The sequence below is a fragment of the Pituophis catenifer genome, unplaced genomic scaffold (genome assembly GCF_029215685.1).
Source record: "Pituophis catenifer annectens isolate HBS135680 unplaced genomic scaffold, rPitCat1.0.hap2 SCAF_11, whole genome shotgun sequence".
Classification (NCBI taxonomy): domain Eukaryota; kingdom Metazoa; phylum Chordata; class Lepidosauria; order Squamata; family Colubridae; genus Pituophis; species Pituophis catenifer.
The window spans coordinates 19,907,900-19,934,553 of NW_027256891.1; the positions used below are offsets into that span (position 1 = coordinate 19,907,900).

General features: G+C 39.3%; 1 protein-coding gene across 5 annotated transcripts in view; it reads right to left on the bottom strand.

The window, feature by feature from the left end:
• DIAPH2 (diaphanous related formin 2) overlaps positions 1–26,654 on the bottom strand; it is a 352,831-nt gene that overhangs the window by 247,595 nt on the left and 78,582 nt on the right. For all 5 annotated transcript variants that reach the window (XM_070952070.1, XM_070952072.1, XM_070952071.1 and 2 more), the window contains 7 exons: positions 23,131–23,241; positions 13,811–13,929; positions 12,813–12,929; positions 11,329–11,447; positions 9,897–9,961; positions 7,514–7,618; positions 4,734–5,036 (listed from right to left, as the gene is read on the bottom strand). In XM_070952070.1, coding sequence (XP_070808171.1) covers positions 4,734–5,036; positions 7,514–7,618; positions 9,897–9,961; positions 11,329–11,447; positions 12,813–12,929; positions 13,811–13,929; positions 23,131–23,241 — 939 coding nt within the window. The remainder of the gene's footprint in view (positions 1–4,733; positions 5,037–7,513; positions 7,619–9,896; positions 9,962–11,328; positions 11,448–12,812; positions 12,930–13,810; positions 13,930–23,130; positions 23,242–26,654) is intronic.

Below are 26,654 nucleotides of genomic sequence, written 5' to 3' on the forward strand. Positions count from 1 at the left end.
TGAAAACATTTTGCTTCTCATTCAAGAAGCTTCTTCAGTTCTGAACTGAAGAAACTTCTTGGATGACATGCGAAATATTTGGGATTACCTAGTTGATGGTATCAATATGACCTTGAAAGCTGAACAGGACTTAGTTACTACTTGGCATAGCAAGAAATCCTAGAAATATAGACAAGGAGGTAAAAATAATAATAAAAGCAATAGCACTTAGACTTATATACCGCTTTACAGTGCTTTTACAGCCCTCTCTAAGCGATTTACAGAGTCAGCATATTGCTCCCAACAATCTGCATTTTCATTTTACCTACCTCTGAAGGATGGAAAGCAGAGTTAACCTTGAGCCTGGTGAGATTTGAACTGCCAAATTGCAGTCAGCTGGCAGTCAGCAGAACTAGACTGCAGTACTGCACTCTAACCACTGTGCCACCAGGGCTCTTATAAGACAATGGCAATGTACTTGTGCATTCTTGCCATTCATGGACATAACTCTTTTAACACAAAAGACTTCTTTTAGGACATGTGTGTTTTAAGAGGAAGTATGGAAAAGAGTCCAACTCTTCTTTCCTTTGCAGAATCCACAAAATTAAAATTGAGTTTGTTGTAAGGACCTTACTATTATTATTGAGCCACTGAGCCACAGTGGCACAGTGGTTAGAGTGCAGTACTGCAGATTACTTCTGTTGGTTGCCGGCTTCCTGCAATTTGGCAGTTCAAATCTCACCAGGCTCAAGGTTGACTCAACCTTCCATCCTTCTAAGATGGGTAAAATGAGGAGCCAGATGGTTGGGGGCAAAAGGCTGACTCTGTAAATCGCTTAGAGAGGACTGTAAAGCACTGTGAAGCAGTATATAAGTCTAAGTGCTGTTACTATTTTCCTTCCTTCCTTCCTTCCTTCCTTCCTTCCTTCCTTCCTTCCTTCCTTTCCTTCCTTCCCTTCCTCCCTCCCTCCCTGTGGTTAGAATGCAGGATTGCAAGATAATCCTGCCCACTGCCAGCAGTTCAATTCTGACCGGCTCAAGGTTGACTCAGCCTTCCATCCTTCCGAGGTTTGTAAAATGAGGAGTCAGATTGTTGGGGACAATAGGCTGACCGCTTAGAGAGGGCTGTAAAAGCACTGTAAAGCGGTATATAAGTCTAAGTGCTATTTCTATTGCTATTATTACATTCTTGGGAGCTAGGAAGAGAACCTTCTCTACTACTATCTCCATCCTATGGAATATTGTTCCTTCAAAAGATGAGGCAGGCTCCCATCCTCCTGGTCTTCTGAAAAGAACTCAAAACATGGCTCTGGAGCTTTGCGTGGGGAACCCAAAGGAGTGTTCAGTTGTGGGGTTAGTTCGGGGCCATGAGAGGCCACCCCCTCACCTTTGCCTCCGTCAACTAATTTTTAACCAGTTTTATTTATTTATTTATTTATTGGTTCAATTTACATGCCGCCCTTCTCCGGAGACTCAGGGCGGCTTACAATGTGTTAACCAATAGCCTTCATACTTTTGTATATACCTGCTTAGTAAGGCTTTCGGCCCCCCCTAAGCGGTGTTCTTTTTTATACAAAGTCAGCTTATTGCCCCCACAAACCGGGTCCTTAATTATTCTGGGCTCCGTTTTAAAAATAATTACCTCAGAAATGTTAACTCTAACATTTTAATTTATGTATGTACTCTTTTACTTTTCACAGTTTTATTGTACACAGTTCAGAGTCCTTTTCTGAGGGAGACGGGTAGTCCAGAAATATGAAGTACAAGTAAAATAAGTAAATATTCCTTCCTGTTAGCTTCTCAAAATCTAATCCATTGAGATTAGATTGCTATATTGGACATTACATTGCGAAAATGAAGATCTATCCAAACACACTTTCCAGCTCGTGTCCAATAGGATAATATTAAGTAGTGTTTATAGAACTGGGTAGCAAGTGTGGCAGACTGTTTATTGTGTTGTATTGTGCTGTGCATTCATAATAAATATACACCTTAGAACGGGATAATCTTCAGATGTTCATGTCCTCAACTTACATAATATTGCGTACATATTATGAGCTTCCTACTGCTCACCTACCACAGCAGAATAGATAATAATAAACTGATTTATAGATACAACTTAAATCATCCAAGCAGAGCGCAGAAGAGTAAATTATTAATAAAAACCCACCCGCCCACCCACCCAAAAAACCCAGATGCCTTGCAATATCTATTTTATTCTTGGATTTTATTCTCCATATACATGTAAACATCTGCAAAATGTATTACGGTATCCCCCACTTTCACCCCACGGAGAAATCAAGATTATTAAAACCAAAATTACATCTCCTGCCCCAGCAGACCACTTTAGTCTGCCTGAAACATTTTTCTATTAAAGATGATATTATAAACTACTTTACGACCCACAATGGTTTATGATGAGTTTTTAAAAAATATGTTATTGAATCTGTTACCTTTCACACCAGAGGGAAAATGGTAGATTATATTTATAGAGATATATAAAACAGAGACCATGTCTGTCACAACTCTAAGTAAGAGCTTCAATATTTCTTGAGAAAATCCCCAACCACTGACAAGGATTAAAGTTTAATATATTAACGATTCACAGAAAAACAATTAGCTTCTTTTGTGTATTCAAAATTAATTCATCAGCAGGAAGGCATTACAGATTGTCCTCAAATTACAATTATGACCAGGATTGTCGTCGTTAAGTGATGAAGACATTAAGCAGGATGTTGCATGTGTTGCTTAGTGACGGCAATTCAGACAGTCCTGTTTGTTGCTGTAACCACAAGACATGTGGGTTGTTTTTCCGGAAAACAGAAAGAATCCCTGGTAAGGAGCGCAGGGGTGCTGCAGAGTTAGGTGGGAGACAGTGGTGGAATTCAATTTATTTTAATACTGGTTCTGTGGGCGTGGCTTGGTGGGTGTGGTGTGGCTTGGTGGGCGTGGCAGGGGAAGGATACTGCAAAATCTCCATTCCCTCCCCACTCCTGGGGGAAGAATCCTGCAAAATCCCCATTTCCTCCCCACTCTTGGGGGAAGGATTCTGCAAAATCCCCATTCCCTCCCCACTCCTGGGGGAAGGATACTGCAAAATCCCCATTCCCTTCCCACTCCTGGGGGGGGATACTGCAAAATCCCCATTCCCTCCCCCCTCCTGTGGGAAGGATATTACAAAATCTCCATTCCCACCTCACTCTGGGCCCAGCCAGAGGAGGTATTTGCCAGTTCTCCGAACTACTCAAAATTTCCGCTGCCGGTTCTCCAGAACCTGCCAGAACCTGCTGAATAGCACCCCTGGTGGGAGGGTAGATGAGACCCTGGGAGGCTCAGCGCAGGCTACATGCAAGTATGTGGGAAGGAAGAACAAAAAAAAAAAACCCTCCAGGTTAAATCCATGTATGTAAGTGAGCATAGGGAGGCCAGGAAAGGCGGGAAAATGGTTGTGTCCACGTTCATGTGTATGCAAGTGCAGGAAGGCTGGGGGAAGAAGGTGCTTTCTTGTGTGCAAGCCCAGAGAGCTTTGGAGGGATGGGGGTGGAGATTTACTAAGACAATTTGCTTCCTCACCCAGGTTCCCCTTTGACTTTGTTTGTAGGAAGCCAGCAGAGAAGGTTGGTGATCACAAAAGTCCAGAATGTTGCAACTGGTTGTAACAATAGCAATAGCACTTGGATTTATATAGAATATAGCATTAGCATTTAGACTTATATACCGCTTCACGGTATATAAGTATAGGGACGCAGTGGCTCAGTGGCTAAGACGCTGAGCTTGTCGATTGAAAGTTCGGCAGTTCAGCGGTTCGAATCCCTAATGCCGCGTAACGGGGTGAGTTCCCGTTACTTGTCCCACCTTCTGCCAACCTAGCAGTTCGAAAGCCCGTAAAAAATGCAAGTAGAAAAATAGGGACCACTTTTGGTGGGAGGTAACAGCGTTTCCGTGCGCCTTTGGCATTTAGTCATGCTGGCCACATGACCACTGAAACGTCTTTGGACAGCACTGGCTCTTCGGCTTTGAAACGGAGATGAGCACCGCCCCCTAGAGTGGTGAACGACTAGCACATATGTGTGAGGGGAACCAGCCCTCTCTAAGTGGTTTACAGAGCCAGGCTCAATCTGGGTCCTCATTTTACTGACCTTGGAAGGATGGAAGGCTGAGTCAACCTTGACCCGGTGAAACTTGAACTGTCAAACTGCAGGAAGGCAGCAGAAGTAGTCTGCAGTACTGCGTTCTAACCACTGTGCCATCCCAGATTACACAACTTCACAGTGCTTTACAGCCCTCTCTAAGCGGTTTACAATAGTCAGCCCATTGTCCCCAATAATCTGGGTTCTCATTTTACTGACCACAGAAGGATGGAAGGCCGAGTCAACCTTGAGCCGGTCAGAATTGAACTGCTGGAGTGAGCAGTGGGTGTTAAGTGCTAAGTGTGAGCTGATTGCCTTGGGGTGCTGCACCAGCCAAAACGTTTGAGGAATTATCTTAAGTCATTTGCTTAGTGCAGGGGTGGCCAACTATGGCCCTTTTAGAACCTGTGGACTTCAACTCCCAAAATTCCTGAGACAGTCAAGCTGCCTCAGGAATTCTGGGAATTGAAGTCCACAGGTTGTAAAAGGGCCACAGTTGCCCACCCCTAGCTTAGTGCCATCCTAACGGAGCAAGCGATCATTAACTCAAGGACTGCCTGTATTCTGTTTGACATTAGAGAAAAAAACAGAGGGCAAACATTCAGGATGTTTGATGAAGAGATACCTTGGCCCAGTTGATTCTCTTCATAGTTACATCTGGGTTGTATTTCTTCTTTGGCTTCATCCCAAAAGGCAGCACTGGTGCGGTTACGACAGAAGGTATCCCCCCAAAAGGAGGAGGTGGTGGCATTGGTGGACCACCGAACATAGGTGGAGGAGGAGGTGGTGGAGGTGGAGGAGGCAGAACTCCAGGTAGTGGAGGAGGAGGAGGAGGTGCAGGGGCAACAGAAACCAAATGACCTGGAAGTGGAGGAGGGGGTGGGGGCGGCGGAGGAGGAGGAGGCCCACCACTTGAAGATGCAGAACCCTACAAGAGAAAGTTTTGGAATTAGGAAACAGGATGATAAAAAAAAAAAAAATGTCAACCACACGCTATTAAAAGTACATCAATCATTTTGCAATTAAAGGGCAATTAGATAATTTTCTCATCCTGAGAGGTCTTTTCTCTGAGCTCGGTTGTTTTCTTGAAGACGTTCCATTAACCAAACTAGGTAACTAACATACATACATACATACATACATACATACATACATACATACATTCATTCATTCATTCATTCATTCATTCATTCATTCATTCAATTTATATGCCGCCCTTCTCCGGAGACTCAGGGCGGCTTACAATGCGTTAAGCAATAGCCTTCATACTTTTGTATATACCTGCTCCCAAGCGGTGTTCTTTCTTATACAAATTCAGCTTATTGCCCCCACAATCCGGGTCCTCATTTTACCTTCCTCGGAAGGATGGAAGGCTGAGTCAACCTTGAGCCTGGTGAGATTCGAACTTGCAGTAATTGCAGGCAGCTGGTGCTAGTTAACAGCACTTTAGTTTGCTGCGCCACCAAGGCTCTAGTTTGACATCATCAAACTACGAAACGTCTGTAAGAAAAAAGCCCTCATATCAACCCCTCATATCAATCCTGAGCTACAAATATTCTCTTTTACAGATCTCCTCATTCTCAATATCTCCCAGTCCTTATGCAAGTTCACCCAATTACAGTCTGTTACATTTTATTCAAGGGTGAATAAATCCATAATAAATTAGAATATGGTCAGAAGGGGGGGAAAAATCATTTTCAAATCAGTTCAGTTATTTAACAGATATTTTTAGCACTTCATTACAACAAGAAGCAGCCAGTGGCACGTGTAACTTTTGTAAGAGTTCCTCCACATTCGAACAGATCAAGAGAATTAATGAAGGGATATTGGAAAACAAGGAAAAAGGTCCATTAACAAAACTACATTCCAAGGGTTTTAAGGATATTTTTTTTTATCTACGTGGTATTCATAGAAGTGTTAGAAAAAAAGTCAACGGGCAGAAATTGAATTATCATCCTAAATCTTCCCATATTTAAATATTCACTACCTCAGAAAATCTATTTTTTAAAAAATTACGTTAACTGTATAAGCAAGAAAATTAAGATCCTACTCTTAGCTCTGATTCGTAATAATCGTCATTTCTACTAACACGGTTACAGGAGGAAATTTTGTTTCACTAAACCAACATAAACTTTTAGCAATTTCGTAAGACATTATGAGGCCCTGAACAAAACACCAGCATGTCTTCCTTTTACTTTCAATACATGAATACATGAAAATGTATTCATTAGAATAAAATCAGCCAGAACAAATGAACTTCCAGTGACAGATTATCAAAGAGCTAAATGTTCACTCTTTGTTTTTAAAGTGCCTAAAAACTTACAATTAAAGATTAAATTTGTTCTGCTTTCTTTTAAACCCTTCAACTTTCAATACACCTCTGTGTAACAATGTTTAGCCTCTACTGGTACTTAATCCAAAGTATCAATGGTATTAATAACATTATGTTGTTCTAAGCATGTTTGATAAGCATTTACATGCAATAATCAGATTTTAAATAAACCCAAATCATTTTTGTATTTTAATTTCATTTTTGACGTTTATATTTACATCTGAGTGGAAGAAACTCACATCTAGGCTTATGTTGAAACAATGAAATGAAGGTAGTTTTTGACTTGCAACCACTGTTATCAAAGCAATTGTTAAATGAGTTGGGCCTCATTTCATGACCTTCTGGCCATAATTGTAAAGTGAATCATGTGGTTGTTAAATAAATCTGGCTTCCCACATTGATTTTGTTTCTCAGAAGCCAAGCTGGGAAGATTGCAAACGGGAATCACGTGACCCCAGGACAGTCCAACTATCATAAAGGCATGGCAAATTTTGATCAGGTGACCCTGAGGTCACATGATCAAAGCAATGGTTGTAAGTGTGAAAACTGGTCATAAATTACTTTTTTTTCAAGTGTCGTTGTATTTTGAACAATCATTAAACCAGAGGTGTCAAACTAAATTTCATTGAGGGGCGCATCAGGGTTGTGTTTGACCTCGGCGGGGCCAGGGAGCATGGCCAGGGTGGGCGTGGCCAGCTCAAAGTCCATTTTTGGCTTTGGACTCCCCTGAGTTCTATTTTTGACCGCAACAACCTCCTGCAGCCCTCTATCAGCAAAAACGGAGCTCGGGGGGGGGCACGTGCAGCCCTCCAGAGTTCAGTTTTCACTGGCAGAGGCACCACGGACTAGTCCATCGCTGTTTCCAGGGCGGTCCGGAGGCCAGAACTAACCACCCCACGGGCTGTATACAATCTACAGCCTTTGAATTTGGCACTCCTGCACTAAACAAATGTAAGCCAAGCACTATCGGTAACCTTTCTTATTCCAGCTATACTTAGCAATTAGCATCCTATCTCTCCTTCAAACCAGAAGTCATTTCAATGGGATAAAGATGCCACTAATTTATGTTATACCTGGGTTCGCAACTGCTGGATTTCAGCTTCAAGTTGTCGGATTTTCTCCTCACGCATTTGAAGCTCAGCTTGCGCTTCCTGCCGAGCTGTGAATTCTTCATCAAACTGCAATGATCACCAGAATGGAAATAATCATTCATCTTGGTCCAAACTTAATATTGCTATATAAGAATGACCTACAGAAATGTGTCTGGCTTTGTGGACTACTTAAAATAACGCTGGTGCGGTGGAACGGAAGGTAGTCATAGCACAAAGTATCTTGAGATAGTTTCCTTCATATACCTATGACGTAACAGTAGGCTATTTCCAGGGGTGAAATCCAGCAGGTTCTGACAGGTTCTGGAGAACCGGTAGTGGAAATTTTGAGCAGTTCGGAGAACCGGCAAATACCACCTCTGGCTTGCCCCAGAGTGGGGTGGGAAAGGAGATTTTGCAATATCCTTCCCCTGGAGTGGGGAGGGAATGGGGATTTTGCAGTATCCTTCCCCTGCCACGTCCACCAAGCTACACCCACCAAGCCACACCACACCCACCAAGTCATGCCTACAGAACTGGTATTAAAAAAAATTGGATTTCACCACTGGCTATTTCCCATTTCCCATTATAACCATCTTGATCTATTCAACCAAAACTGCTCCAAATATGTTACTTAGTAAAACTGCTGGTAACATCACTATAAAAATTGTGAATGTCTATCCCAAGAAATGAGCAATTAAATAATCTCTTTTTACCCAAGCATTTTATGTATAAAATCAAACCACAACTATTATCTTAAATTGCAAAGAATACTATTTTCAAGTCTCTTTAGTAGCAGTGATATATTGTCTGCCACATGAAATCTGTCCACAATATTGATACTGACAGCATGTAATGTTCTGAATTCTTTCGAATGGACCAGTTATATCAAATTCATTTGTCAAGTTCATTTCTCAAGTATCTTGAGAGAGTTTCCTTCATATACCTACGAAGTAACAGTAGGCTATTTCCCATTATAAATTTCTATTAGATGAAGCAACGGGCAGAATTATTTAATTCTAATTAATATATGGCATGGCATAGGGCCTAGCTATCTCCGAGACCGCCTGCTGCTACCGATGACCTCCCATCGTCCTGTGCGCTCCCACAGAGAGGGCCTCCTCAGGGTGCCATCAGCCAAACAATGTAGGCTGGTGGCCCCCAGGGGGAGGGCTTTCTCTGTGGGGGCTCCCACCCTCTGGAATCAGTTGCCCCCGGAGATAAGAAGAATCCAGGACCTCAATGCCTTCCGTCGTTCCCTGAAAACCTATCTTTTTCAGCAAGCCGGGTTGGCTTAAGAAGAAATTTTTAAAATTTTTAAATTCTTTTAATTAGTCTGTGATTTTTAATTTTTTGGGCCAAATTTTATATATATTTTTAAATGTTTTAATATTTGTATTCTATGTTTTTTTATCTTGGCTGTACACCGCCCTGAGTCCTCAGGGAGAAGGGCGGTATATAAATTCGAAATTAAATTAAATTAAATTAAATATATGTGGAATTGTACCAAATGATTAACCGGAGACGAGAAACACCAGTAGGGCATAGTTAAAAATTCTTGAGTCAACTTATAACCTCTGGTTGTCCATAGAATTAGGTTGGAGGTAAACAAGAATGTTTATCTTAGAGATGAATTGGCTAAAGCTGTTTCCACATAAGACAGAGCAGGAGATAATGTGTTGCCTATAAGAGCAATTTAAGGATTTTAAGCTAAGATAGGGCAAACTGCCAGAGACAGACAAAAGCTTTTTCTATCACACCAAATCCACCAATTTCTAAGCTCAGTTCTGCCTGGTTGCAGAGGGATCTTTCGATTATTCATTGAAATAATTGTTGTTGTTAGTTGTGAAGTCATGTCCAACCCATCACAACCCCATAGACAACATTCCTCCAGGCCTTCCTGTCCTCTACCATCCTCTGGAGTCCATTTAAGCTCACGCCGACTGCTTCAGTGACTCCATCCAGCCACCTCCTTCTCTGCCGTCCCCTTCTTCTTTTGCCTTCAATCATTCTTAGCATTAGGCTCTTCTCCAGTAAGTCCTTCCTTCTCATTAGGTGGCCAAAGCATTTGAGTTTCATCTTCAGGATCTGGCCTTCTGAAGAGCAGTCAGGGTTGATCTCCTCTAGGAGTAACCGGTTTGATCCGTCCACGGGACTCGCAGGAGTCTTCTCCAGACCATAGTTCAAAGGTTTCAAATAATCACTAATTATATCTAAGTATATTTTTATCATGTCTGGGTCTTGCTGTTTTCATATAAGCATAATAACACTTAATTCTGAAACTGAAGACCTTTAAAAAAATATATGTAGAAATATAACAATGAAAGTTTCACAAAGGCTGCAATATGACAAATTGTTTGGTGCCTACCTTTTTGGAAAAATCTGCAGCTTTTTGCTCACTTTCTTCAACTTTTGCTTTGTTCACACAACTGTCTGAAAGGAGGCAAATAATAGGGCCCAACTTAACTACAATTTTAAAAATCGAAGATATACAATATCATACAGAAATACCATTGCTTCTGACAGAAACAAACCGTTTTTAAAATTATCCGGGTTAAAAAATAATGTTCTTGAATAGCCTGAAATTTGTTCTATAAAGGAACTGATAGATGATAGATAGATAGATAGATAGATAGATAGATAGATAGATAGATAGATATAGATATAGATAAATAGAGATAGACAGATATAAATAGAGATAGATAGAGATATAGATAGATGATAGATAGATAGATAGATAGATAGATAGATAGATAGATAGATAGATAGATATCTACCTATCTAAACTATGTATCTAATTTTATATATACGAGAGAGAGAGAGAGAGAGAGAGAGAGAGAGAGAGAGAGAGAGAGAGAGAGAGATGGATATGAAATCTTCTCTTTCCTCACTAAAATTTTTATTTTAAAAAAATCATCTATGCCTATTTTTATATTTTACATTTCTAAAATTACTCGGGAATAAAATTAACATAAATCAAAATAGTATTCCAGCTGAGAAATGCTAAATACATAATGATTATTTCTACAATTCTAGGGATAATGCATTCATTTCTAATCTCCTTGCTCCAAAATCAGTAGAATTTCTAAATGGAAATGTAGGAATGATCATTGACAAAATAAACAAGAGATCACAAAGCACTGAATCTTTGGCACATGCTGTATATAAATTTCCCTAAAAACGGAAGAACAAAGAAGGATCTCTTGATCTCAGCAATTTCAATAAGAAACTATTTTATTTTTAACCCTACTTCCACTGAAATCAAAATTATTATTTATTATTATTTTATTTATTAAATTTATATGCCGCCCCTCTCCGGAGACTCAGGGCGGCTCACAATACATTTAAAAAAAAACATTCTAAAAACATTTAAAAGATTAAAAAACATTAAAAACCTTAGAACGCATTTACACCATTCATGGCCGGATCTCACCAGATTGCAAAGCGAGATCAACGGCCCCAGGCCTGCCAGAAAAGCCAGGTCTTCACCGCTTTTTGGAAGGCCAGTAGGGTGGGGATGGTCCAGACCTCAGGAGGTAACTGGTTCCAGAGAGCTGGGGCAGCCACAGAGAAGGCCCTCCTCCGCGGGCCCGCCAGCCAGCATTGTTTAGCTGACGGAACCCGGAGGAGACCAACTCCGTGGGATCTTACCGGTCACTGGGAGCTATGTGGTAAAATGACTTTTAACTTTCCATGGCCCAGTTCTTACAGTAGAAAAACTGACCTCATGGAAAAAAATAGTAATTCATAATCATGAAAAACATTGAAAACATGGTAAAATAAAAATAATATGCACTTACCCACAAGATGCGTGAAGTCTACATCCAATCTTCCTCTACATTTGAAGTCAGGATCCATACCACTACAGTGCAACACTATCTGTGAAACACATTCTTCTATTATCTTGTAATACTGAGGGCTGGTATGAAAAATAAAAGGCAATTGTTTTTTTGTAATAAAGAATCCATAGGCACAACTTAAAAAAGGAAAAAAAAAAAGCCATGTAATCCAGTTCTGGTTCTGTCTTTTCTTTACCATGACTCCCTTTAAATACTTTGTGTAGACATGGACGATGGCTGGGTACCCTCAAGTCTTAACTCGAGATTTAAAACATACCATTTGTTCAAGCCTTTGTGGCCCCTCCTGTGACAACATGGTGGCCCCTCAGGAGCCCACAAGCCACAAGTTGAGAACCTGAAAAGTACGATACAACATTGGTTCTCAACCTGTGGCTTGTGGGCTCCTGAGGGGCCACCATGTTGTCACAGAGGGGCCACAAAGGCTTGAACAAATGGTATGTTTTAAATCTTCAGTTAAGACTTCAGGGTACAAGTCATAACTCAAGACTTGTACCCTAAAAGAGGGTGGAAATATTGGTCTGTCTTATACACCGAATACAGCCATTTTTGGCCTCCTGAAACGCCGCACCGCGTGTCCCGTTTTCACCAAAAACAGGCCCCTTTTTTGCAGAAACGGGGCCTGCAGAGGGTTTGGGAGGCCTGAAGAGTACTCCTGGGGGCTGGGGAGGGCAAAAAGGTGACGCATGGGGAGTTTGGGAGACCAAAAACGGGCCCGTTTTTTTGCAAAAACAAGGCTTGCAGAGGGTTTGGGAGGCCTGCAGAATACTCCTGGGGGCTGGGTAAGGCAAACATGCCCTCGCTTTTGCAAAAAATGGGCCTTTTTTCGCAAAAAAAAACGGGCCTGTTTTTGGCCTCCCAAGCCCTTCATGAATCGTTTTTTTTGCCCTCCCCGGCCCCCAGGAGCACTCTGCAGGCCTCCCAAACCCTCTGCGCATCCCATTTTTATGAAAAATGGGCCCATTTTTCACAAAAATGAGAAGTGCAGAGGGTTTGGGAGACCTGCAGAGTGCTCCTGGGGGCCGGGGAGGGCAAAACCTTTTTTTTTCTTCTTGTTTACCTCTTCGAAATCTTGGTGCGTCTTATATTCCGGTGCATCATATACTCCGAAAAATACGGTAATCTATCTAACGATCGGGATAAGATCATTCAAATTTAAGCTTACTCACACCAGAGCAGCCCTCATGCCTAAAGTTATATGGTGATTTAAACAAAAGGTCTGTTTTATCTCCCACCAAAATACAGTGGGAACCTCTCCTCTGTAATGGAATCAACTCGAAAGTGTTAGCAATTAGTTTTCTAATGTCTCTTTGATAGTTTCTACCTGAAAAGGTGGGAATTCACGTTCCCTTTACTACATGACATGCTCATTTAATTAAGCAACGAGATGCGCCATTGAAACATGAAAAGCAAACTAGCTGACTTACCGTACATAATAATCATTCCTAATGAGTAAAAAATGCTGTAAAATTGATAGAAAGTAGTTTTCTGATGTTGTTTCTTTCAACATATTATACAGCAAGTGGTAAACTTCATTCACATCGGTAAAAGGACCATTAAGGAAATGTCAGAATAGAGAAATCATAATTACTGCGTTTTTTTGAAACTCAAGACTGAAAAGAGTCTTGAAAATTCTTCTACGGTGTTATCAAACATTGGACACTAACTTTGAACCCTAAACTGGGACACGTAGTTTAAACCTCCATTTATTGCTACAACAAAAAGTTAAAGTAAAGCTTTAAATGCTATTATTTAAATTTGTGATACTTAAATGTTTAATGTAATGATCTTTGTACTTACTGCTAATTCATTTTTCAATGTGAGTAGGGGTGGTATTCACTTATCTTCCCTACCGGTTTGCAAATGTGTGTGTGCGCGTATGCGCAGAGCCTTAAAAACATGGAAAAATGGGATGTCATGATGTCCCTGTGGGTGGGCGGGGCTACCGGTTCACCCAAACCGGATAGAACTGGCTGAATACCACCACTGAATGTTAGGATTGTCCAAAATTAACAATGCCTCTAGATCTTTAGGTTTTTAAAATGTATTAAAACAATTAAAACAAATAACAGAGTGTAAAGTTATTGTGTGACTTAAACAAAATCACAAGGTTTGTTTTAGCTCCCCCCCAAAACACTAATATAAATCCAATAATCTGTTTAGTACAAAGAAGGAAGTCCAATATAAGTTCACGTGTGACTCATTTAACAATACTCTTCATTGACCCACACATCTTAAATAATTATCACCATTCCTAATTTATTTGCCAAACAGTACCTTTTCCTGAACCCTAATGAAACTTATTCTGTTTTCAAGGCTGTCTCGTTTTCTGTTATCATTCAGTTCTAAGGAAAACAGTATATTATTATTATTATTATTATTATTATTATTATTATTATTATTATTATTATTTAAAAAAGGATATTCCATTTCCACTTTGATGTCATTGAGACGATGGGCCATTTCAATTGAATCTTCCTCTTTGTTTTCATCAAATACTTTCAACTGAATATCGAGTTCTTCATTCTCCTTCTCTTTTAGGTCCTAGTATTTCATAAAGCAATTCAAACAAATTACACCTTTTCAACGTATGGTGCCATAAAGCATAAAGAAATATTAAACATCCATTTTTCAACTTTGTACCTGCATGCATCTGGCAAAGTCTGATGGAAATTGGAACTGGCTGAATTTCAAACAATATAGTTAGGATTCTATCTATCCTGTGTACATTTGTGATTCTGTTTCATCGTAGTAAAAATGCAGACAATTCAGGACCTTCAGTGTTTTACATCTAACAAAAAAGAGTCCATAACTTGGATGTGCATCCCAAACACAAACTTAACTAGACCAAATTGCTCCAATATAATGGTTCAATACCATCTTAACCATTATGACATGGTGTTATAATTAAATTATGTAAAACATTTGTTATCTTGATATATTCAATCACAACTGCTCCAGTAACCTGTATGTTACTTGGTAAAACTGCTGGTAACATCACTATAAAAATTGTGAATGTCTATCCCAAGAAATGAGCAATTAAATAATCTCTTTTACCCAAGCATTTTATGGATAAAATCAAACCACAACTATTATCTTAAATTGCAAAGAATATTATTTTCAAGTCTCTTTAGGAGCAATGATATATTGTCTGCCACATGAAATCTGTCCGCAATATTGATACCGACAGCATGTAATGTTCTGAATTCTACGAATGGACCAGTTATATCAAATTCCTTTCTCAAATTCATTTGCTGATGTGATATATTATTTTCGGCAGAAGCTCTTATTTCTAATGCTGCAATTCTTCCTTTTAAGACAACAATTTGTACCTTTTTTATAAACCAACAAAAAGAGTATGGTAAAACATTCCCAGGAAAAACAAATAAATGCATAAAATAAAAGAGAGATTAATTATTGATTTATCTTGATTTATTTTTCTTGTAAAACATCCAGAACCACATTTTTTTTGCAGTGGACACCGATGTAAATGTAACAGATAAATAATATAAATTGAATTTCAAAGGAAGCCAATTATATTCATAACGAATTACCAAAACTTACAAAGAGATAACACAGTAATGTGCGTGTTTCTTTATTAATCCACTAAATAAATGGCAAAACAATAAATACCTTTAAAAGAAATTACAAATTAAAATAAAATGTTTTGGATTTTAGAGTCTATAAATCATGTTGCCTACTTTTGTTTTGTTTTGTTTTTTTCTACTATACCTGAGAATTGTTGGAGATAAAATTATGCTGTCCTGATAGCTATATAGTCCTCATTTACTTAAATGGTAATTACATAACATTAATATCAATCATTAAAAATCACAAAATGGGTTTTCCACCGGTGTATGCAGTTTCTATTAATTTAATGTACTGTGCTATTTAAAAAAAAAATTGTAGCGTGGTAGTGAATTTTAAAGCTCACACCGGATACCTTTTAATTCTAATGCAAGTAATTATGGATTTATATCAAATTAATGTGGCCTAAATTCAAGTACTGTTTAAATATTAGTGTTGGATTTTATTTGCAGAGCACTTGAGGTGCACACATCTAAACTTTTATAGCACACCACACCGGCAATCATTGGGATTAATATGTTGCCTTGAAGTCATTTTACTACGATGTTTTTAATCCTGTAGCTTTCCAGTAACGCTCCATAATCACATTCAAAGATGGCAATAGAAGAAATAGGAAGATGAGGCGTGGAGTGTACATTAAAAATCTCAATAATGTGCAGTCTGTGATTAGGCATGAAGAAAACAACTGATCAAATAATGTTCTTTTGATTTGCCTATTGTCAGCTCTGCCATCTTCAGCTTCTTCGCTTCACTGGCCTCCTGCCCTAAATCGCAAGGGAAGAGGGGGGAATTAGGGGCAGTAACGTGTGGGGCTGGAAATGAGAAGACAAACGGCAGGAGGGGAGACATGTTGACAAGAACCAGAGGTGCCAAACCAGATTAAACCAGATGCCAAGGACACCTGACCTGGGAAAGGAATGTGAAACTGCAGTGAGAGGCACCAAACATCTGAGCCGCTTCCAAAACATCAAAAAGGCATACTATTGGACCCAGGTGGACTGATCAAGGGTCAGGGAAAGGGGGGAAAGTGGAACTTTTGTGTGGGAATATACAGATCTAGCTTTACTTGCACTGTACCCACTTAACTTAAGTGAAAAGAACCTATCACTTCAATCAAAGGGAATCAAGGGTCTTTCTTTCCTAAATGTCTACGTTGGGGCAGATCTGACACCTATCAAGAAGTAGTTTGGATACATAACACCTTGTGTGTGTGTGTGTGTGTGTGTACACACATACACACACACACATACACACACACCCTGTTTCCCCCAGAATAAGACATCTCCTGATAATAAGCCCAATCGGGCATTTGAGCGCATGGCAATAAGGCCAAGCGCTTATTTCAGGGTTCAAAAAAATATAAGACAGGGTTAATTTGGTATAAAATGGTTTGTCGTGAATGCGACTGCTTGAGGACTCCTGGATTGGAGCTGAAAGGTGAAAGGGAAGCAGTATGCTCCCAGATAGATAGATAGATAGATAGATAGATAGATAGATAGATAGATAGATAGATAGATAGAGATATAGAGATATATAGAGGGTGTGGCTAACTGATGAAGACAAATAAGTCAGAAATAGATCTATTTTAGTCTCCCTTAAGTCTTACAACAGACAGCAAAATGCTGGTTAATGTTTGATAAAGCCTAGAAAATAGTGAATTGGGATTTCACTGAACTATGGCTATATAAACATCTTGATTTACGTAGGAAAAACCCTGGCTGAAACAATAATGCAGATATATAGAGATATATAGGTATAGATATAGATATAGAGATATAGAGATAGAGATAGATATATAGAGATAGATATATAGAGATAGACATAGATATATACATATATATAACATTTATTGGTGACCCATTTTACCATAGGGCAACACTAGTCAATTTACAGTCATAAAAATATGTTGATGCATGTACAATTAAAACATAATTAAAATCAACATTGATTGATAAAGAGCCTTGGTAATACAGTGGTCTAAGGCACCCTGTTATTAAGCTGGTTATTAAGACCAGCTGCCTGCAATTACTGCAGGTTCGAATCTCGCCAAGGCTCAAGGTTGACTCAGCCTTCCATCCTTTCTAAGGTAGGTAAATTGAGGACCCAATTGTGGGGGCAATAAACTGACTTTGTATAAATATACAAAAGGATGAAGGCTATTGCTGAGCACATTGTAAGCCGCCCTGAGTCTCCGGAGAAGGGCGGCATATAAATCAAATTAAAAAAATAAAATAAAAATTAAAACCTAAGGACACATGGGGAGGACACATGAGGAGGACAGGGGTGAAGTGTGGGGGGGGAGATAGGATCTGCTGTTACTTGATCAACCACCTCTGCTGTGCTGTACTCTATTGGGGCCCCAGGCCAATTGGCAGAGCCAGATCTTTAGGTGGCCTTAATACGGTGGAGGTCTGTAGAGATTCTCAGTCATCCAGGTCATGATTGTCCCAAAGGTGCTTTTTTCAGGAGGCAACCAGACTTTCTTGTTTTTTCTTTGAAGACATTTTGCTTCCCATTGTTTTAAAAATGGTGTTATAGAAACGTTTCGAATAAAAAATAAACAAATGCAGCAGTACAGACTTGTCCTTTCCTTCAAGGATTGGTAGAAAGACAGGAGAATAATTTGCTAGGAAAGGAAGCATTTTGAAAGCATCACAACAACTGATGCTTTTTAAAAATGTTTAAAATACACAATAAATGCTGTACTATCATCTAATGATTATAAGAATATGATGATATGTTGTATCACAAATGCCCACAGAAAACCCCAGGGAGTTACTAATGCCATAAATTTGGTCAGGATAAGAATTTTTCTATCTAAAATTAGAAATGTACTTAATTCTGAAATAGTCCCATTGACAAGTAAAATTATAATAAAATTATATAGGCAATGAATAAACAATAGCATATATATATATATATATATATATATATATATATATATATATATATATAATGATTTATATATATATAAAACGAAAGATTTTCTGATCATTAGATGAGTAACATCTCCCCATTTTAGCTTTTAAAGATATCTAAATTTTATTAATCTCAGCCGCTCTTTCAATTGAACACAGAAAGGTAATTCTGTTTTAATGTGCCCTGAATTCTTCTTTTTAAGTGGCATAATTATTCTCATAAATTATATTCAGTAAAAGCCATTGTGGTGATTTGAGGTCCTGAACAAGAGAACCTGCAGTTGTAAGAATAAAAGATTTAATTAAACATGTACATCTGTCAGTCAGGAGGGTTTGCTAAAAAATTTGGCTGCACAATAGCTGTTCTCTGTGTAATTGATCAAATTTATTCATGTTACTAAATTTATCCAATTACTAAATGTTAAATGATAAAGGAAGGTAATAGTTTACAGGATGAATGATTACATCCAGTAAACTATTACCTTCCTTTATCATTCTGTGTACTTTATTTTTATTTTTATTTTTATTAAAATTGGAACCTTAAGTCACTGGGCAAATTAAAATCTAAATTATGGGAAAGGTTATAAAACCATCTTGATTTGCAATCTGTTATCTCAACTGCACCTTGTGGAGATACAGAAATTAAAAACATAACCATTTTGCTTTGAAATGTGGAGAAAACAATAGAAATACCTTCAAAAAGAAAAAAAAAATACACCTTACACAATATACCATGTTTTGCTGCGCTATGAAAAGCAATGTTTCATATTATGTTTCAACATGGTAATCATCAAGAAAAGTGAGGTGAGGTTATGGCTTGCCATATTTCCAATAGATATTGTATTGTTCCGCTATATAGCTTTGCAATCATAGAATCCATTTATTTCCCAACCACTTTCTTTTGAGAGAGCAAATGGAAGAGTTTGGAAGTCAGAATTTCTGAGAATCATGGCTTATCGTAAATAAACTAGAATACCATGACTTCCTTTTGCTACTTGGAACAGCAATGGCCTTGAAACAGAGAAGAGCACTGCCCCTGAAGTTGGCTATGGCTGGTGGAGTAAAAACCAGAGGGACTCAGTTTATCTATCATATCTATCTATCTATCTATCTATCTATCTATCTATCTATCTATCTATCTATCTCTCTATCTCTCTATCTCTCTATCTCTCTATATCTATATCTATATCTATATCTATATCTATATCTATATCTATATCTATATCTATCTATCTATCTATCTATCTATCTATCTATCTATCTATCTATCTATCCATCGCCGAGGTGGCGCAGTGGTTAGAGTGCAGTACTGCAGGCTACTTCAGCTGACTGCTAGCTGCAGTTCAGCAGTTCAAATCTCACCAGGCTCAAGATTGACTCAGTCTTCCATCCTTCCGAGGTGGGAAAATAAGAACCCAGATTGTTGGGGGCAATATGCTGACTCTGTAAACCACTTAGAGAGGGTTGTAAAAGCACTATGAAGTGGTATATAAGTCTAAATGCTATTGCTATTGTTATCTATCTCTCTAAGAGACATGGTGGCTCAGTGGCTAAGATGCTGACCTTTTCAATCGAAAGGTCAGCAGTTCAGCGGTTTGAATCCCTAGTGCCGCATAACAGGGTCAGCTCCCATTACTTGTCACAGCTTCTGCCAACCTAGCAGTTCGAAAGCAAGTAAAAAATGCAAGTACAAAAATAGGGACCACCTTTGGTGGGAAGGTAACAGCGTTCCGTGTGCCTTTGGCGTTGAGTCATGTCGGCCACATGACCATGGAAACGTCTTCGGACAGCCCTGGCTCTTTGGCTTTGAAACAGAGATGAGCACTGCCCCCTAGAGTCGGGAACGACTAGCACATATGTGCAAGGGGAACCTTTACCTTTACTTTTTATCTATATATCTATCTATGTATCTATCTATCTATCTATCTATCTATCTATCTATCTATCTATCTATCTATCTATCATCTATCTATCTATCTATCGTATCTAGCCAGCCAGCCAGCCAGCCAGCCATGTATCTATGTATCTATTTTGCATCTGTGATATGTTAACATTCTAAAACAGCATCATGGAAGGAAAAGTTAGTTTAAAAGATGAAATATTTGCATAAGGATGGAAATGTTTATTTTTGACAGTTTAGTCAATGATTCTTTCCCATCATTTAACTAAGAAAGAAGAAGGGTAAGCAAAGATGGGAGGAAATATAGAATACCTATCATCCCAAGTGGATGTCTTCACATTTCCTTCCAAGCCCCCAGTTTCATACTTGCAAGCTTTAGAGGGAAGCTGTACTCAGTATTAACTGGCGGCTTGCCAAGCCATCCCATCTCTTCTCAACCAGAGTTAAAGTGACCTAAAAGATGTTCTACAGCAACTTAATTTGCAGCCATACTCTAATCCAAGCCCAACCTAAAATATCTAAGAAAACAGGCTTTTAAGAAAGGGCACACTGATTAAATTGAAATAATGGATTTCTTGCTTTAGTAATGAAATAATACGCCGGAGATCTGAGAACATGTTATTTTAAAGCTCCAAGAAAAGGAGGTGACGCATTTTCAGATCTCCCCAGCTAAACGCATTCCTTTTTACTGCATTTGCGTGATCAAATGCCAAATGTTCAGGGCGGCGAATAGCTGCATGGCATAAAATGCAAAAGGGTCTTGCTGAGGCAAACACAGTTGCTGCAGATTTCCCTGGCAACCATCTGTACCCATTTAATATCTTTTAAGAATCCAACTACAACTTGGATGGCATGTTATGTAAAAAAAAAAAAAAAAAAAAATGCAGAGCCCATAATTAGGTATAGATGTTACCCAGCTGTATAAAGATCTAGGAATACGACTCGACTCTAATATGGGTCATCAGGTTTAAATCATTGGACAAGTGTCTCACATTTCAGGAAACCTGTATGATTTTTCTTTTTTATCCATAGACATTCAGGACTTAAATTATTCCGCACAATGGTTTAATCTGAATTGGTAATCGTCTTTTCTATTTAACAGAAGGAGAGGCTAACCATGTGGGGTTTTTTAATTAGTTGGCTAAAATAAACCACACTGAATTCAATTGAAGAAGAATTTTTGACTCAATGGTGTTCTTTCACTTATTTCAGATAAATGGTTTTTTTCACTGTTCCAGAATGAAGATGCTACCAAATCATGATTAAACAGAAGACTAACATCTACTGGCCATCCTTTCTGCAATGAGCCTTACCCAAGCCAACTTTTTTTTTTAAATTGATGCTTTATATGCATAAGGAATTGGAATATTTTAAATTACGGCTTCGTTAACAAATGACCAGGATAAAATCTTCTGATTCTGGCAACATTCCCCATATTCTTCAAAAAATAGTCCACTTTCTCTATGACAGGGAGTGAATTTGTCTCTACTCTGCATTGTTAAGAAACAATTTAGGATGTGGCATTTTGCTTGCCTTAAATCCTTTTCATCTATGCTACAAACAAGCTACTTATTCCCATTTATTTCTCCTCTAGAGATTGCTTGGGAATCAAAATCAGCTGCTGTTGATTACAGTTTAATTTTGAAAAGATTAAATGAAGACCAATGTTTATACGCCGCTTCTCTGAAAATAAGACCTATCCTGAAAATAAGACCTAGCATGTTTTTACACATATGCCTAATATAAGCCCTACCCCCAAAATAAGCACTACTTAAGAGCCTGCGCAGCTGGTCACACAGCCATTCCATCTCACAGTGCCGTGTCCATGAGGCAAGGTGGGGAGTGTGAAGCTGCCCAGGCCATCCATGCCTCATGGCAAAAGCACCAGCAACCATGTACAGCAGGAGCTCACATGGCCACCAGCTCACTTCTTCTGCTTGCTCATGGCCACAATGAAGCAGGAGGCTGCACGGTGTGTTGGTGCTGCAGTCACAAGGCAAGGCAGATGTCAGGGCATGGGGGCCTGGCTGCAGGGGCCCTGAGGTAAGCCGGTGTAGGCCCCTACTTCGCGTCGTGGCCATGGCCACATGAGGTCCTGCTTGATGGGGTGCTGGAGCCGCCGCCGCGAGGCGAGGCAGGTGTCGAGGAGTGGGTGACCTAACTGCAGGGGCCCTGAGGTAAGCCAGTACAGAGTGCATGGGGCAATTTTACCACCCCCAGCTCATGGCGGTGGTTCTGGCACACCTTGCGGCCTCCATCCCCGCCACAAGGAAGCAGAAGTGGGCCTCCTGTACATGGAAAAAAATAAGACATCCCCAAAAAATAAGCCCTAGTGCATATTTTGGGGCCTAAAAGAAAATAAGACCCGGACTTATTTTCAGGAGAACACAAAATAGTTCCTTTTCTAACTGGCCTCAGTAGAACAATCCAAAGGGCAAAAAATGTATTCCTTCTGTGCATTCCTAATAAGTGAAATTGAAAGCGATATCCAGGCTGAGCCTGAGGAAGGAATCAAACACATCATCTGTCTCGAATCCCTTCGCACCCAGAAGAGATTTAAGTCTAGCCCACCTTGACTTATTTAACGCTAACTTGCCTCGACAGTTAGTAGTTCAGATTCTTGAAGAAAACTTTAGCATACAATAAACCTATATATATTCATTTGAACTGCCTGGACTCCTGATTTCCTGCACTGGACAGAAATATATCATTTACTGTCTTTCTTTAAAAGGACTCAACAGTAATTCTTTCTCGACTTAAAGATAGAAAATAGCTATATTTTTCCTTTAAAATTTAAGGGAAACTTTTTTATAGCTTCTCTGATAAGATATACAGTATGTTATACACATAATACGCTTTTCTTACCTAAAGAAGTATAAAACCATATGTAAAATTAACAGTGTGTACAAGAAGAACAGTTATAGTTTACCATAAATACAAAATCCTTCGATTCTTTACAATTCCTTAGAAGTCATTTTGGAATCAGGAATTAAAGCTTAAAGCCAGCCCACAGTCTAAAAGTTTGATTTTAACTTTGATTCTCTCTATCATAAGTTCATGGCACTACTACGGTAACAATCCAACACATACTTTAAAATTCCCTACGTCAATAAAAGTGAGCGTAAGCAATCATTTGTCATAAAAAGAAAATTATTTTTCACTGTTGAGCATTTTTAATGCTGCAGCATTCTGTTCCCCTTTCACAATGATTAAAAATGATAAAGAACCATTAAGGTCAAACCTAAGTCCTATCTTGCAACTCTTTTGTAAGATTTATAATCACAAAGCAAGCAATCCACAGAACCCAATGCATTAGCACTTCTATTGCAAGTAACTTACTGGTAATATTTTCTTTAGCCCACAGCGCAGGAATTCATTTCTCAAATGTACCCTAAAATCAAGCTCTTCTGGAGAAGTCACAAGGGCATTTATGAACTGCATGCAGGCAACCTGTAAATAGAAGTTATAGTTAATATAGCTTATTAGGATCAGCATACCCAATGCACTTGTGCAATAAAATTGGAGAAAGGAACAAAGAGATGTATATTTTAACTAACCAGAAAAAGTGCGGAGAAGAGCAACAAAGATGATTAGGGAACTGGAGACTAAATCATAGGAAGAATGGTTGCAGAACTCAGTATATGTCTAGTTTAATGACGAGAATGACCTTCCTTCCTTCCTTCCTTCCTTCCTTCCTTCCTTCCTTCCTTCCTTCCGCTTATAATACAGTATTTCAGGATAATTCTGCCCACTGCCAGAAGTTCAATCCTGACCGGCTCAAGGTTGACTCAGCCTTCCATCCTTCCGAGGTAGGTAAAATGAGGGCCCAGATTATTGGGGGCAAGATGCTGACTCTGTAAACCGCTTAGAGGGGGCTGTAAAGCACTTTGAAGTGGTATGTAAATCTAAGTGCTATTGCTATTGCTAGAACAGGTTATTAATCCTTAACTTTTTTACAGACAAGCTCAAGAGGTCCTTTTTCAAATGGATAAACGTCCTCAAATTATTTTATCAGCACGGCAGCACTGAAATCTATAACCTGATCATCCATAAAGTGAATACAATTTTAATATATAAAACACTGTAAATTCTTCTAATTCAACATCTCCCTGTAAATACTGCATTGTAGTGGCCTGAATTATCCTTGTTATGTTACAGCTATGACATAACTGAACAAGCCAAAGTACATGTCCAATCAGAAATTAATAGAGAGAAAAGGTGCCATCTGCTGTGATTGTTTTTGCCAGGAGAAATTCTGACTTAATTGCTTATATTAATACTGGTAGAGAGACCATTTCCGTTAGAGACGAGTTAATGAGTCTTGCAGTTGTACCTTCAGTCACGGAGTATGGATGTGAGAGTCATAAAAAATCACAAAGTCCTTAAAGGAGATTGACTTTGGAATCACTGTAACGGAGCGTATCACATGGGCAGTGTGCATAATGCTATCCGCACTTACTTCTATTTTAAAGCTCCCGTGTTGCGTGTAAAAGCTAAACAAATTGGGTCTTCCTATGTATTCCTATGTATATACAGGGGCACAGTGGCTCAGTGGCTAAGATGCTGAGCTTGTCAATCGAAAGGTCAGCAGTTCAACGGTTTGAATCCCTAGTGCCGCATAACGGGGTGAGCTCCCGTTACTTGTCCCAGCTTCTGCCAACCTAGCAGTTCAAAAGCACGTAAAAAATGCAAGTAGAAAAAATAGGGACCACCTTTGGTGGGAAGGTAACAGCGTTCCGTGCACCTTTGGCATTGAGTCATGCCGGCCACATGACCACGGAGATGTCTTCAGACAGCGCTGGCTCTTTGGCTTTGAAATGGAGATGAGCACCGCCCCCTAGAGTCAGGAATGACTAGCACATATGTGTGAGGGGAACCTTTACCTTATGTATCTAGTAGGTTATCTCTTAAGGCCATACTAAAGACACAATATGCTAAAAAAAAAAAACCAACTAAATAAATTCAGTGACTCCATTTCAAAACCCAAGACACTAAAATAGAATGTGATTATACTTGACGTTGAAAAGATGATGTTATTATTCAAATACAAGTCATTAGCATCAATTCTACTAAGCCTTCTACCCTTGAGAGGAACTGAAAATAATAGCAACGGTGGTACATTCGTCCACTGGGAAGCATTTCAAGTATAGCACTGGGAAAATCTAAAACAGGTGCATCAACATTCAATGGAGCAAAATGGCAAATTATTGACTGATGGGAAACGGTTGAAATTCTAAAAACAAGTCCTTATTTAGTCAAGGTGGCCATCCTAAACTGTTATTCAGTCTAGCATTTTATTGCATTTACTTCTTCCAACCTAGCAGTTTGAAAGCATGTAAAAAACGCAAGTAGAAAAATAGGGACCACCTTTGGTGGGAAGGTAACAGCGTTTTGTGCGCCTTTGGTGTTTAGTCATGCCAGCCACATGACCATGGAGACGTCTTTGGACAGAGCTGGCTCTTCGGCTTTGAAATGGAGATGAGCACCGCCCCCTAGAGTCAGGAACGACTAGCACATATGTGCGAGTGGAACCTTTACCTTTATTGCATTTAGAGTTGAGGGCCTGTTTTGCTTTAAGCTATTAAAGCTGTTGATTTTATTTATGGTTGCAGACCATTTTTTTGTATTTATTGGAAGGGCAAGCATGAATAGAAATGACACTGTCCACCCCAAAGCTTGCCTTCAGACGAGGAAAGGGATATCACTGCATCGTAACTTGACCTTTGGAGAACCTAATTTTTCCGGTTGGTTCCTTGTAGCCACTCCAAGTTTTCATATTGTCATGTCAAGATTACAGAAATAATTCTTGTCTTATGGACTTAACCTTACAAGACAGAAGTCACAAACTCAATCATTATCTCATTCAGATGGTGGCATTCCAGGGCTCGTAGTGATTCACGTCTCAGAGACAATATGTGAAAAAGTAACTAACCATCCAAAGAGTTCTATTTTCAGTTTTATGCTTTCCAGAGATCTTCGGATGGAAAAATGTCTTAGCTAAAAATGCAGAAATTCTACCATGCATATATATCCTACTGGAATCTTCTATTCATAATTACAAGGAAGTCATGGGGAACTACGTCTAACTTTAGTGCACCCAAAATGGTTGTGAGTCTTCCTTATGAGAAGGTGGTTGGTGCTTTCTGATCTTGGTGGTTTCCTTGCAGATCTTTCATTATCTAACCTGGGAAGAGCCTGGGTGGCGCAGCTGACTAAGTGCTGTTAAAGTAGCACCAGCTGCCTGCAATTACCGCGAGTTCGAATCTCACCAGGCTCAAGGTTGACTCAGCCTTCCATCCTTTCGAGGTAGGTAAAATGAGGACCCGGATTGTGGGGGCAATAAGCTGACTTTGTATAAAAAAGAACACCGCTTGGGGGGGGGGGGCGCGAAAGCCCTACTAAGCAGGTATATACAAAAGTATGAAGGCTATTGCTTAACGCATTGTAAGCCACCCTGAGTCTCCGGAGAAGGGTGGCATATAAATTGGACCAATCAATCAATCAGTGCACTCCAAGTTCAGGGAGCACCAACATAACCCCTCATTTCAACTACAAATATTCTTGTCAGGGTTCCAATGGAAGAGAGTATTTGTAGTTGAGGGTTGAACTGTGGGATCCTTGGTGCTCTCTTTTTTGAAGATGTTTCATTACCCAACTAAATAACATCTTCAACGCTAGATGATATCAGCTAGCATTTTATGTTAACTGGCTGGTTAATGAAATATCTGCAAGAAAACAACCAAGCTCAAAAAACTCCCAAGGGCCCAACACTATATGAAATTGTTGGACTTGATTAATTTTCTTCAATGGCACTGTGGACCTTCCCGCTTATCCTCTTCTTGATAATTCATCATCCAGCTAAT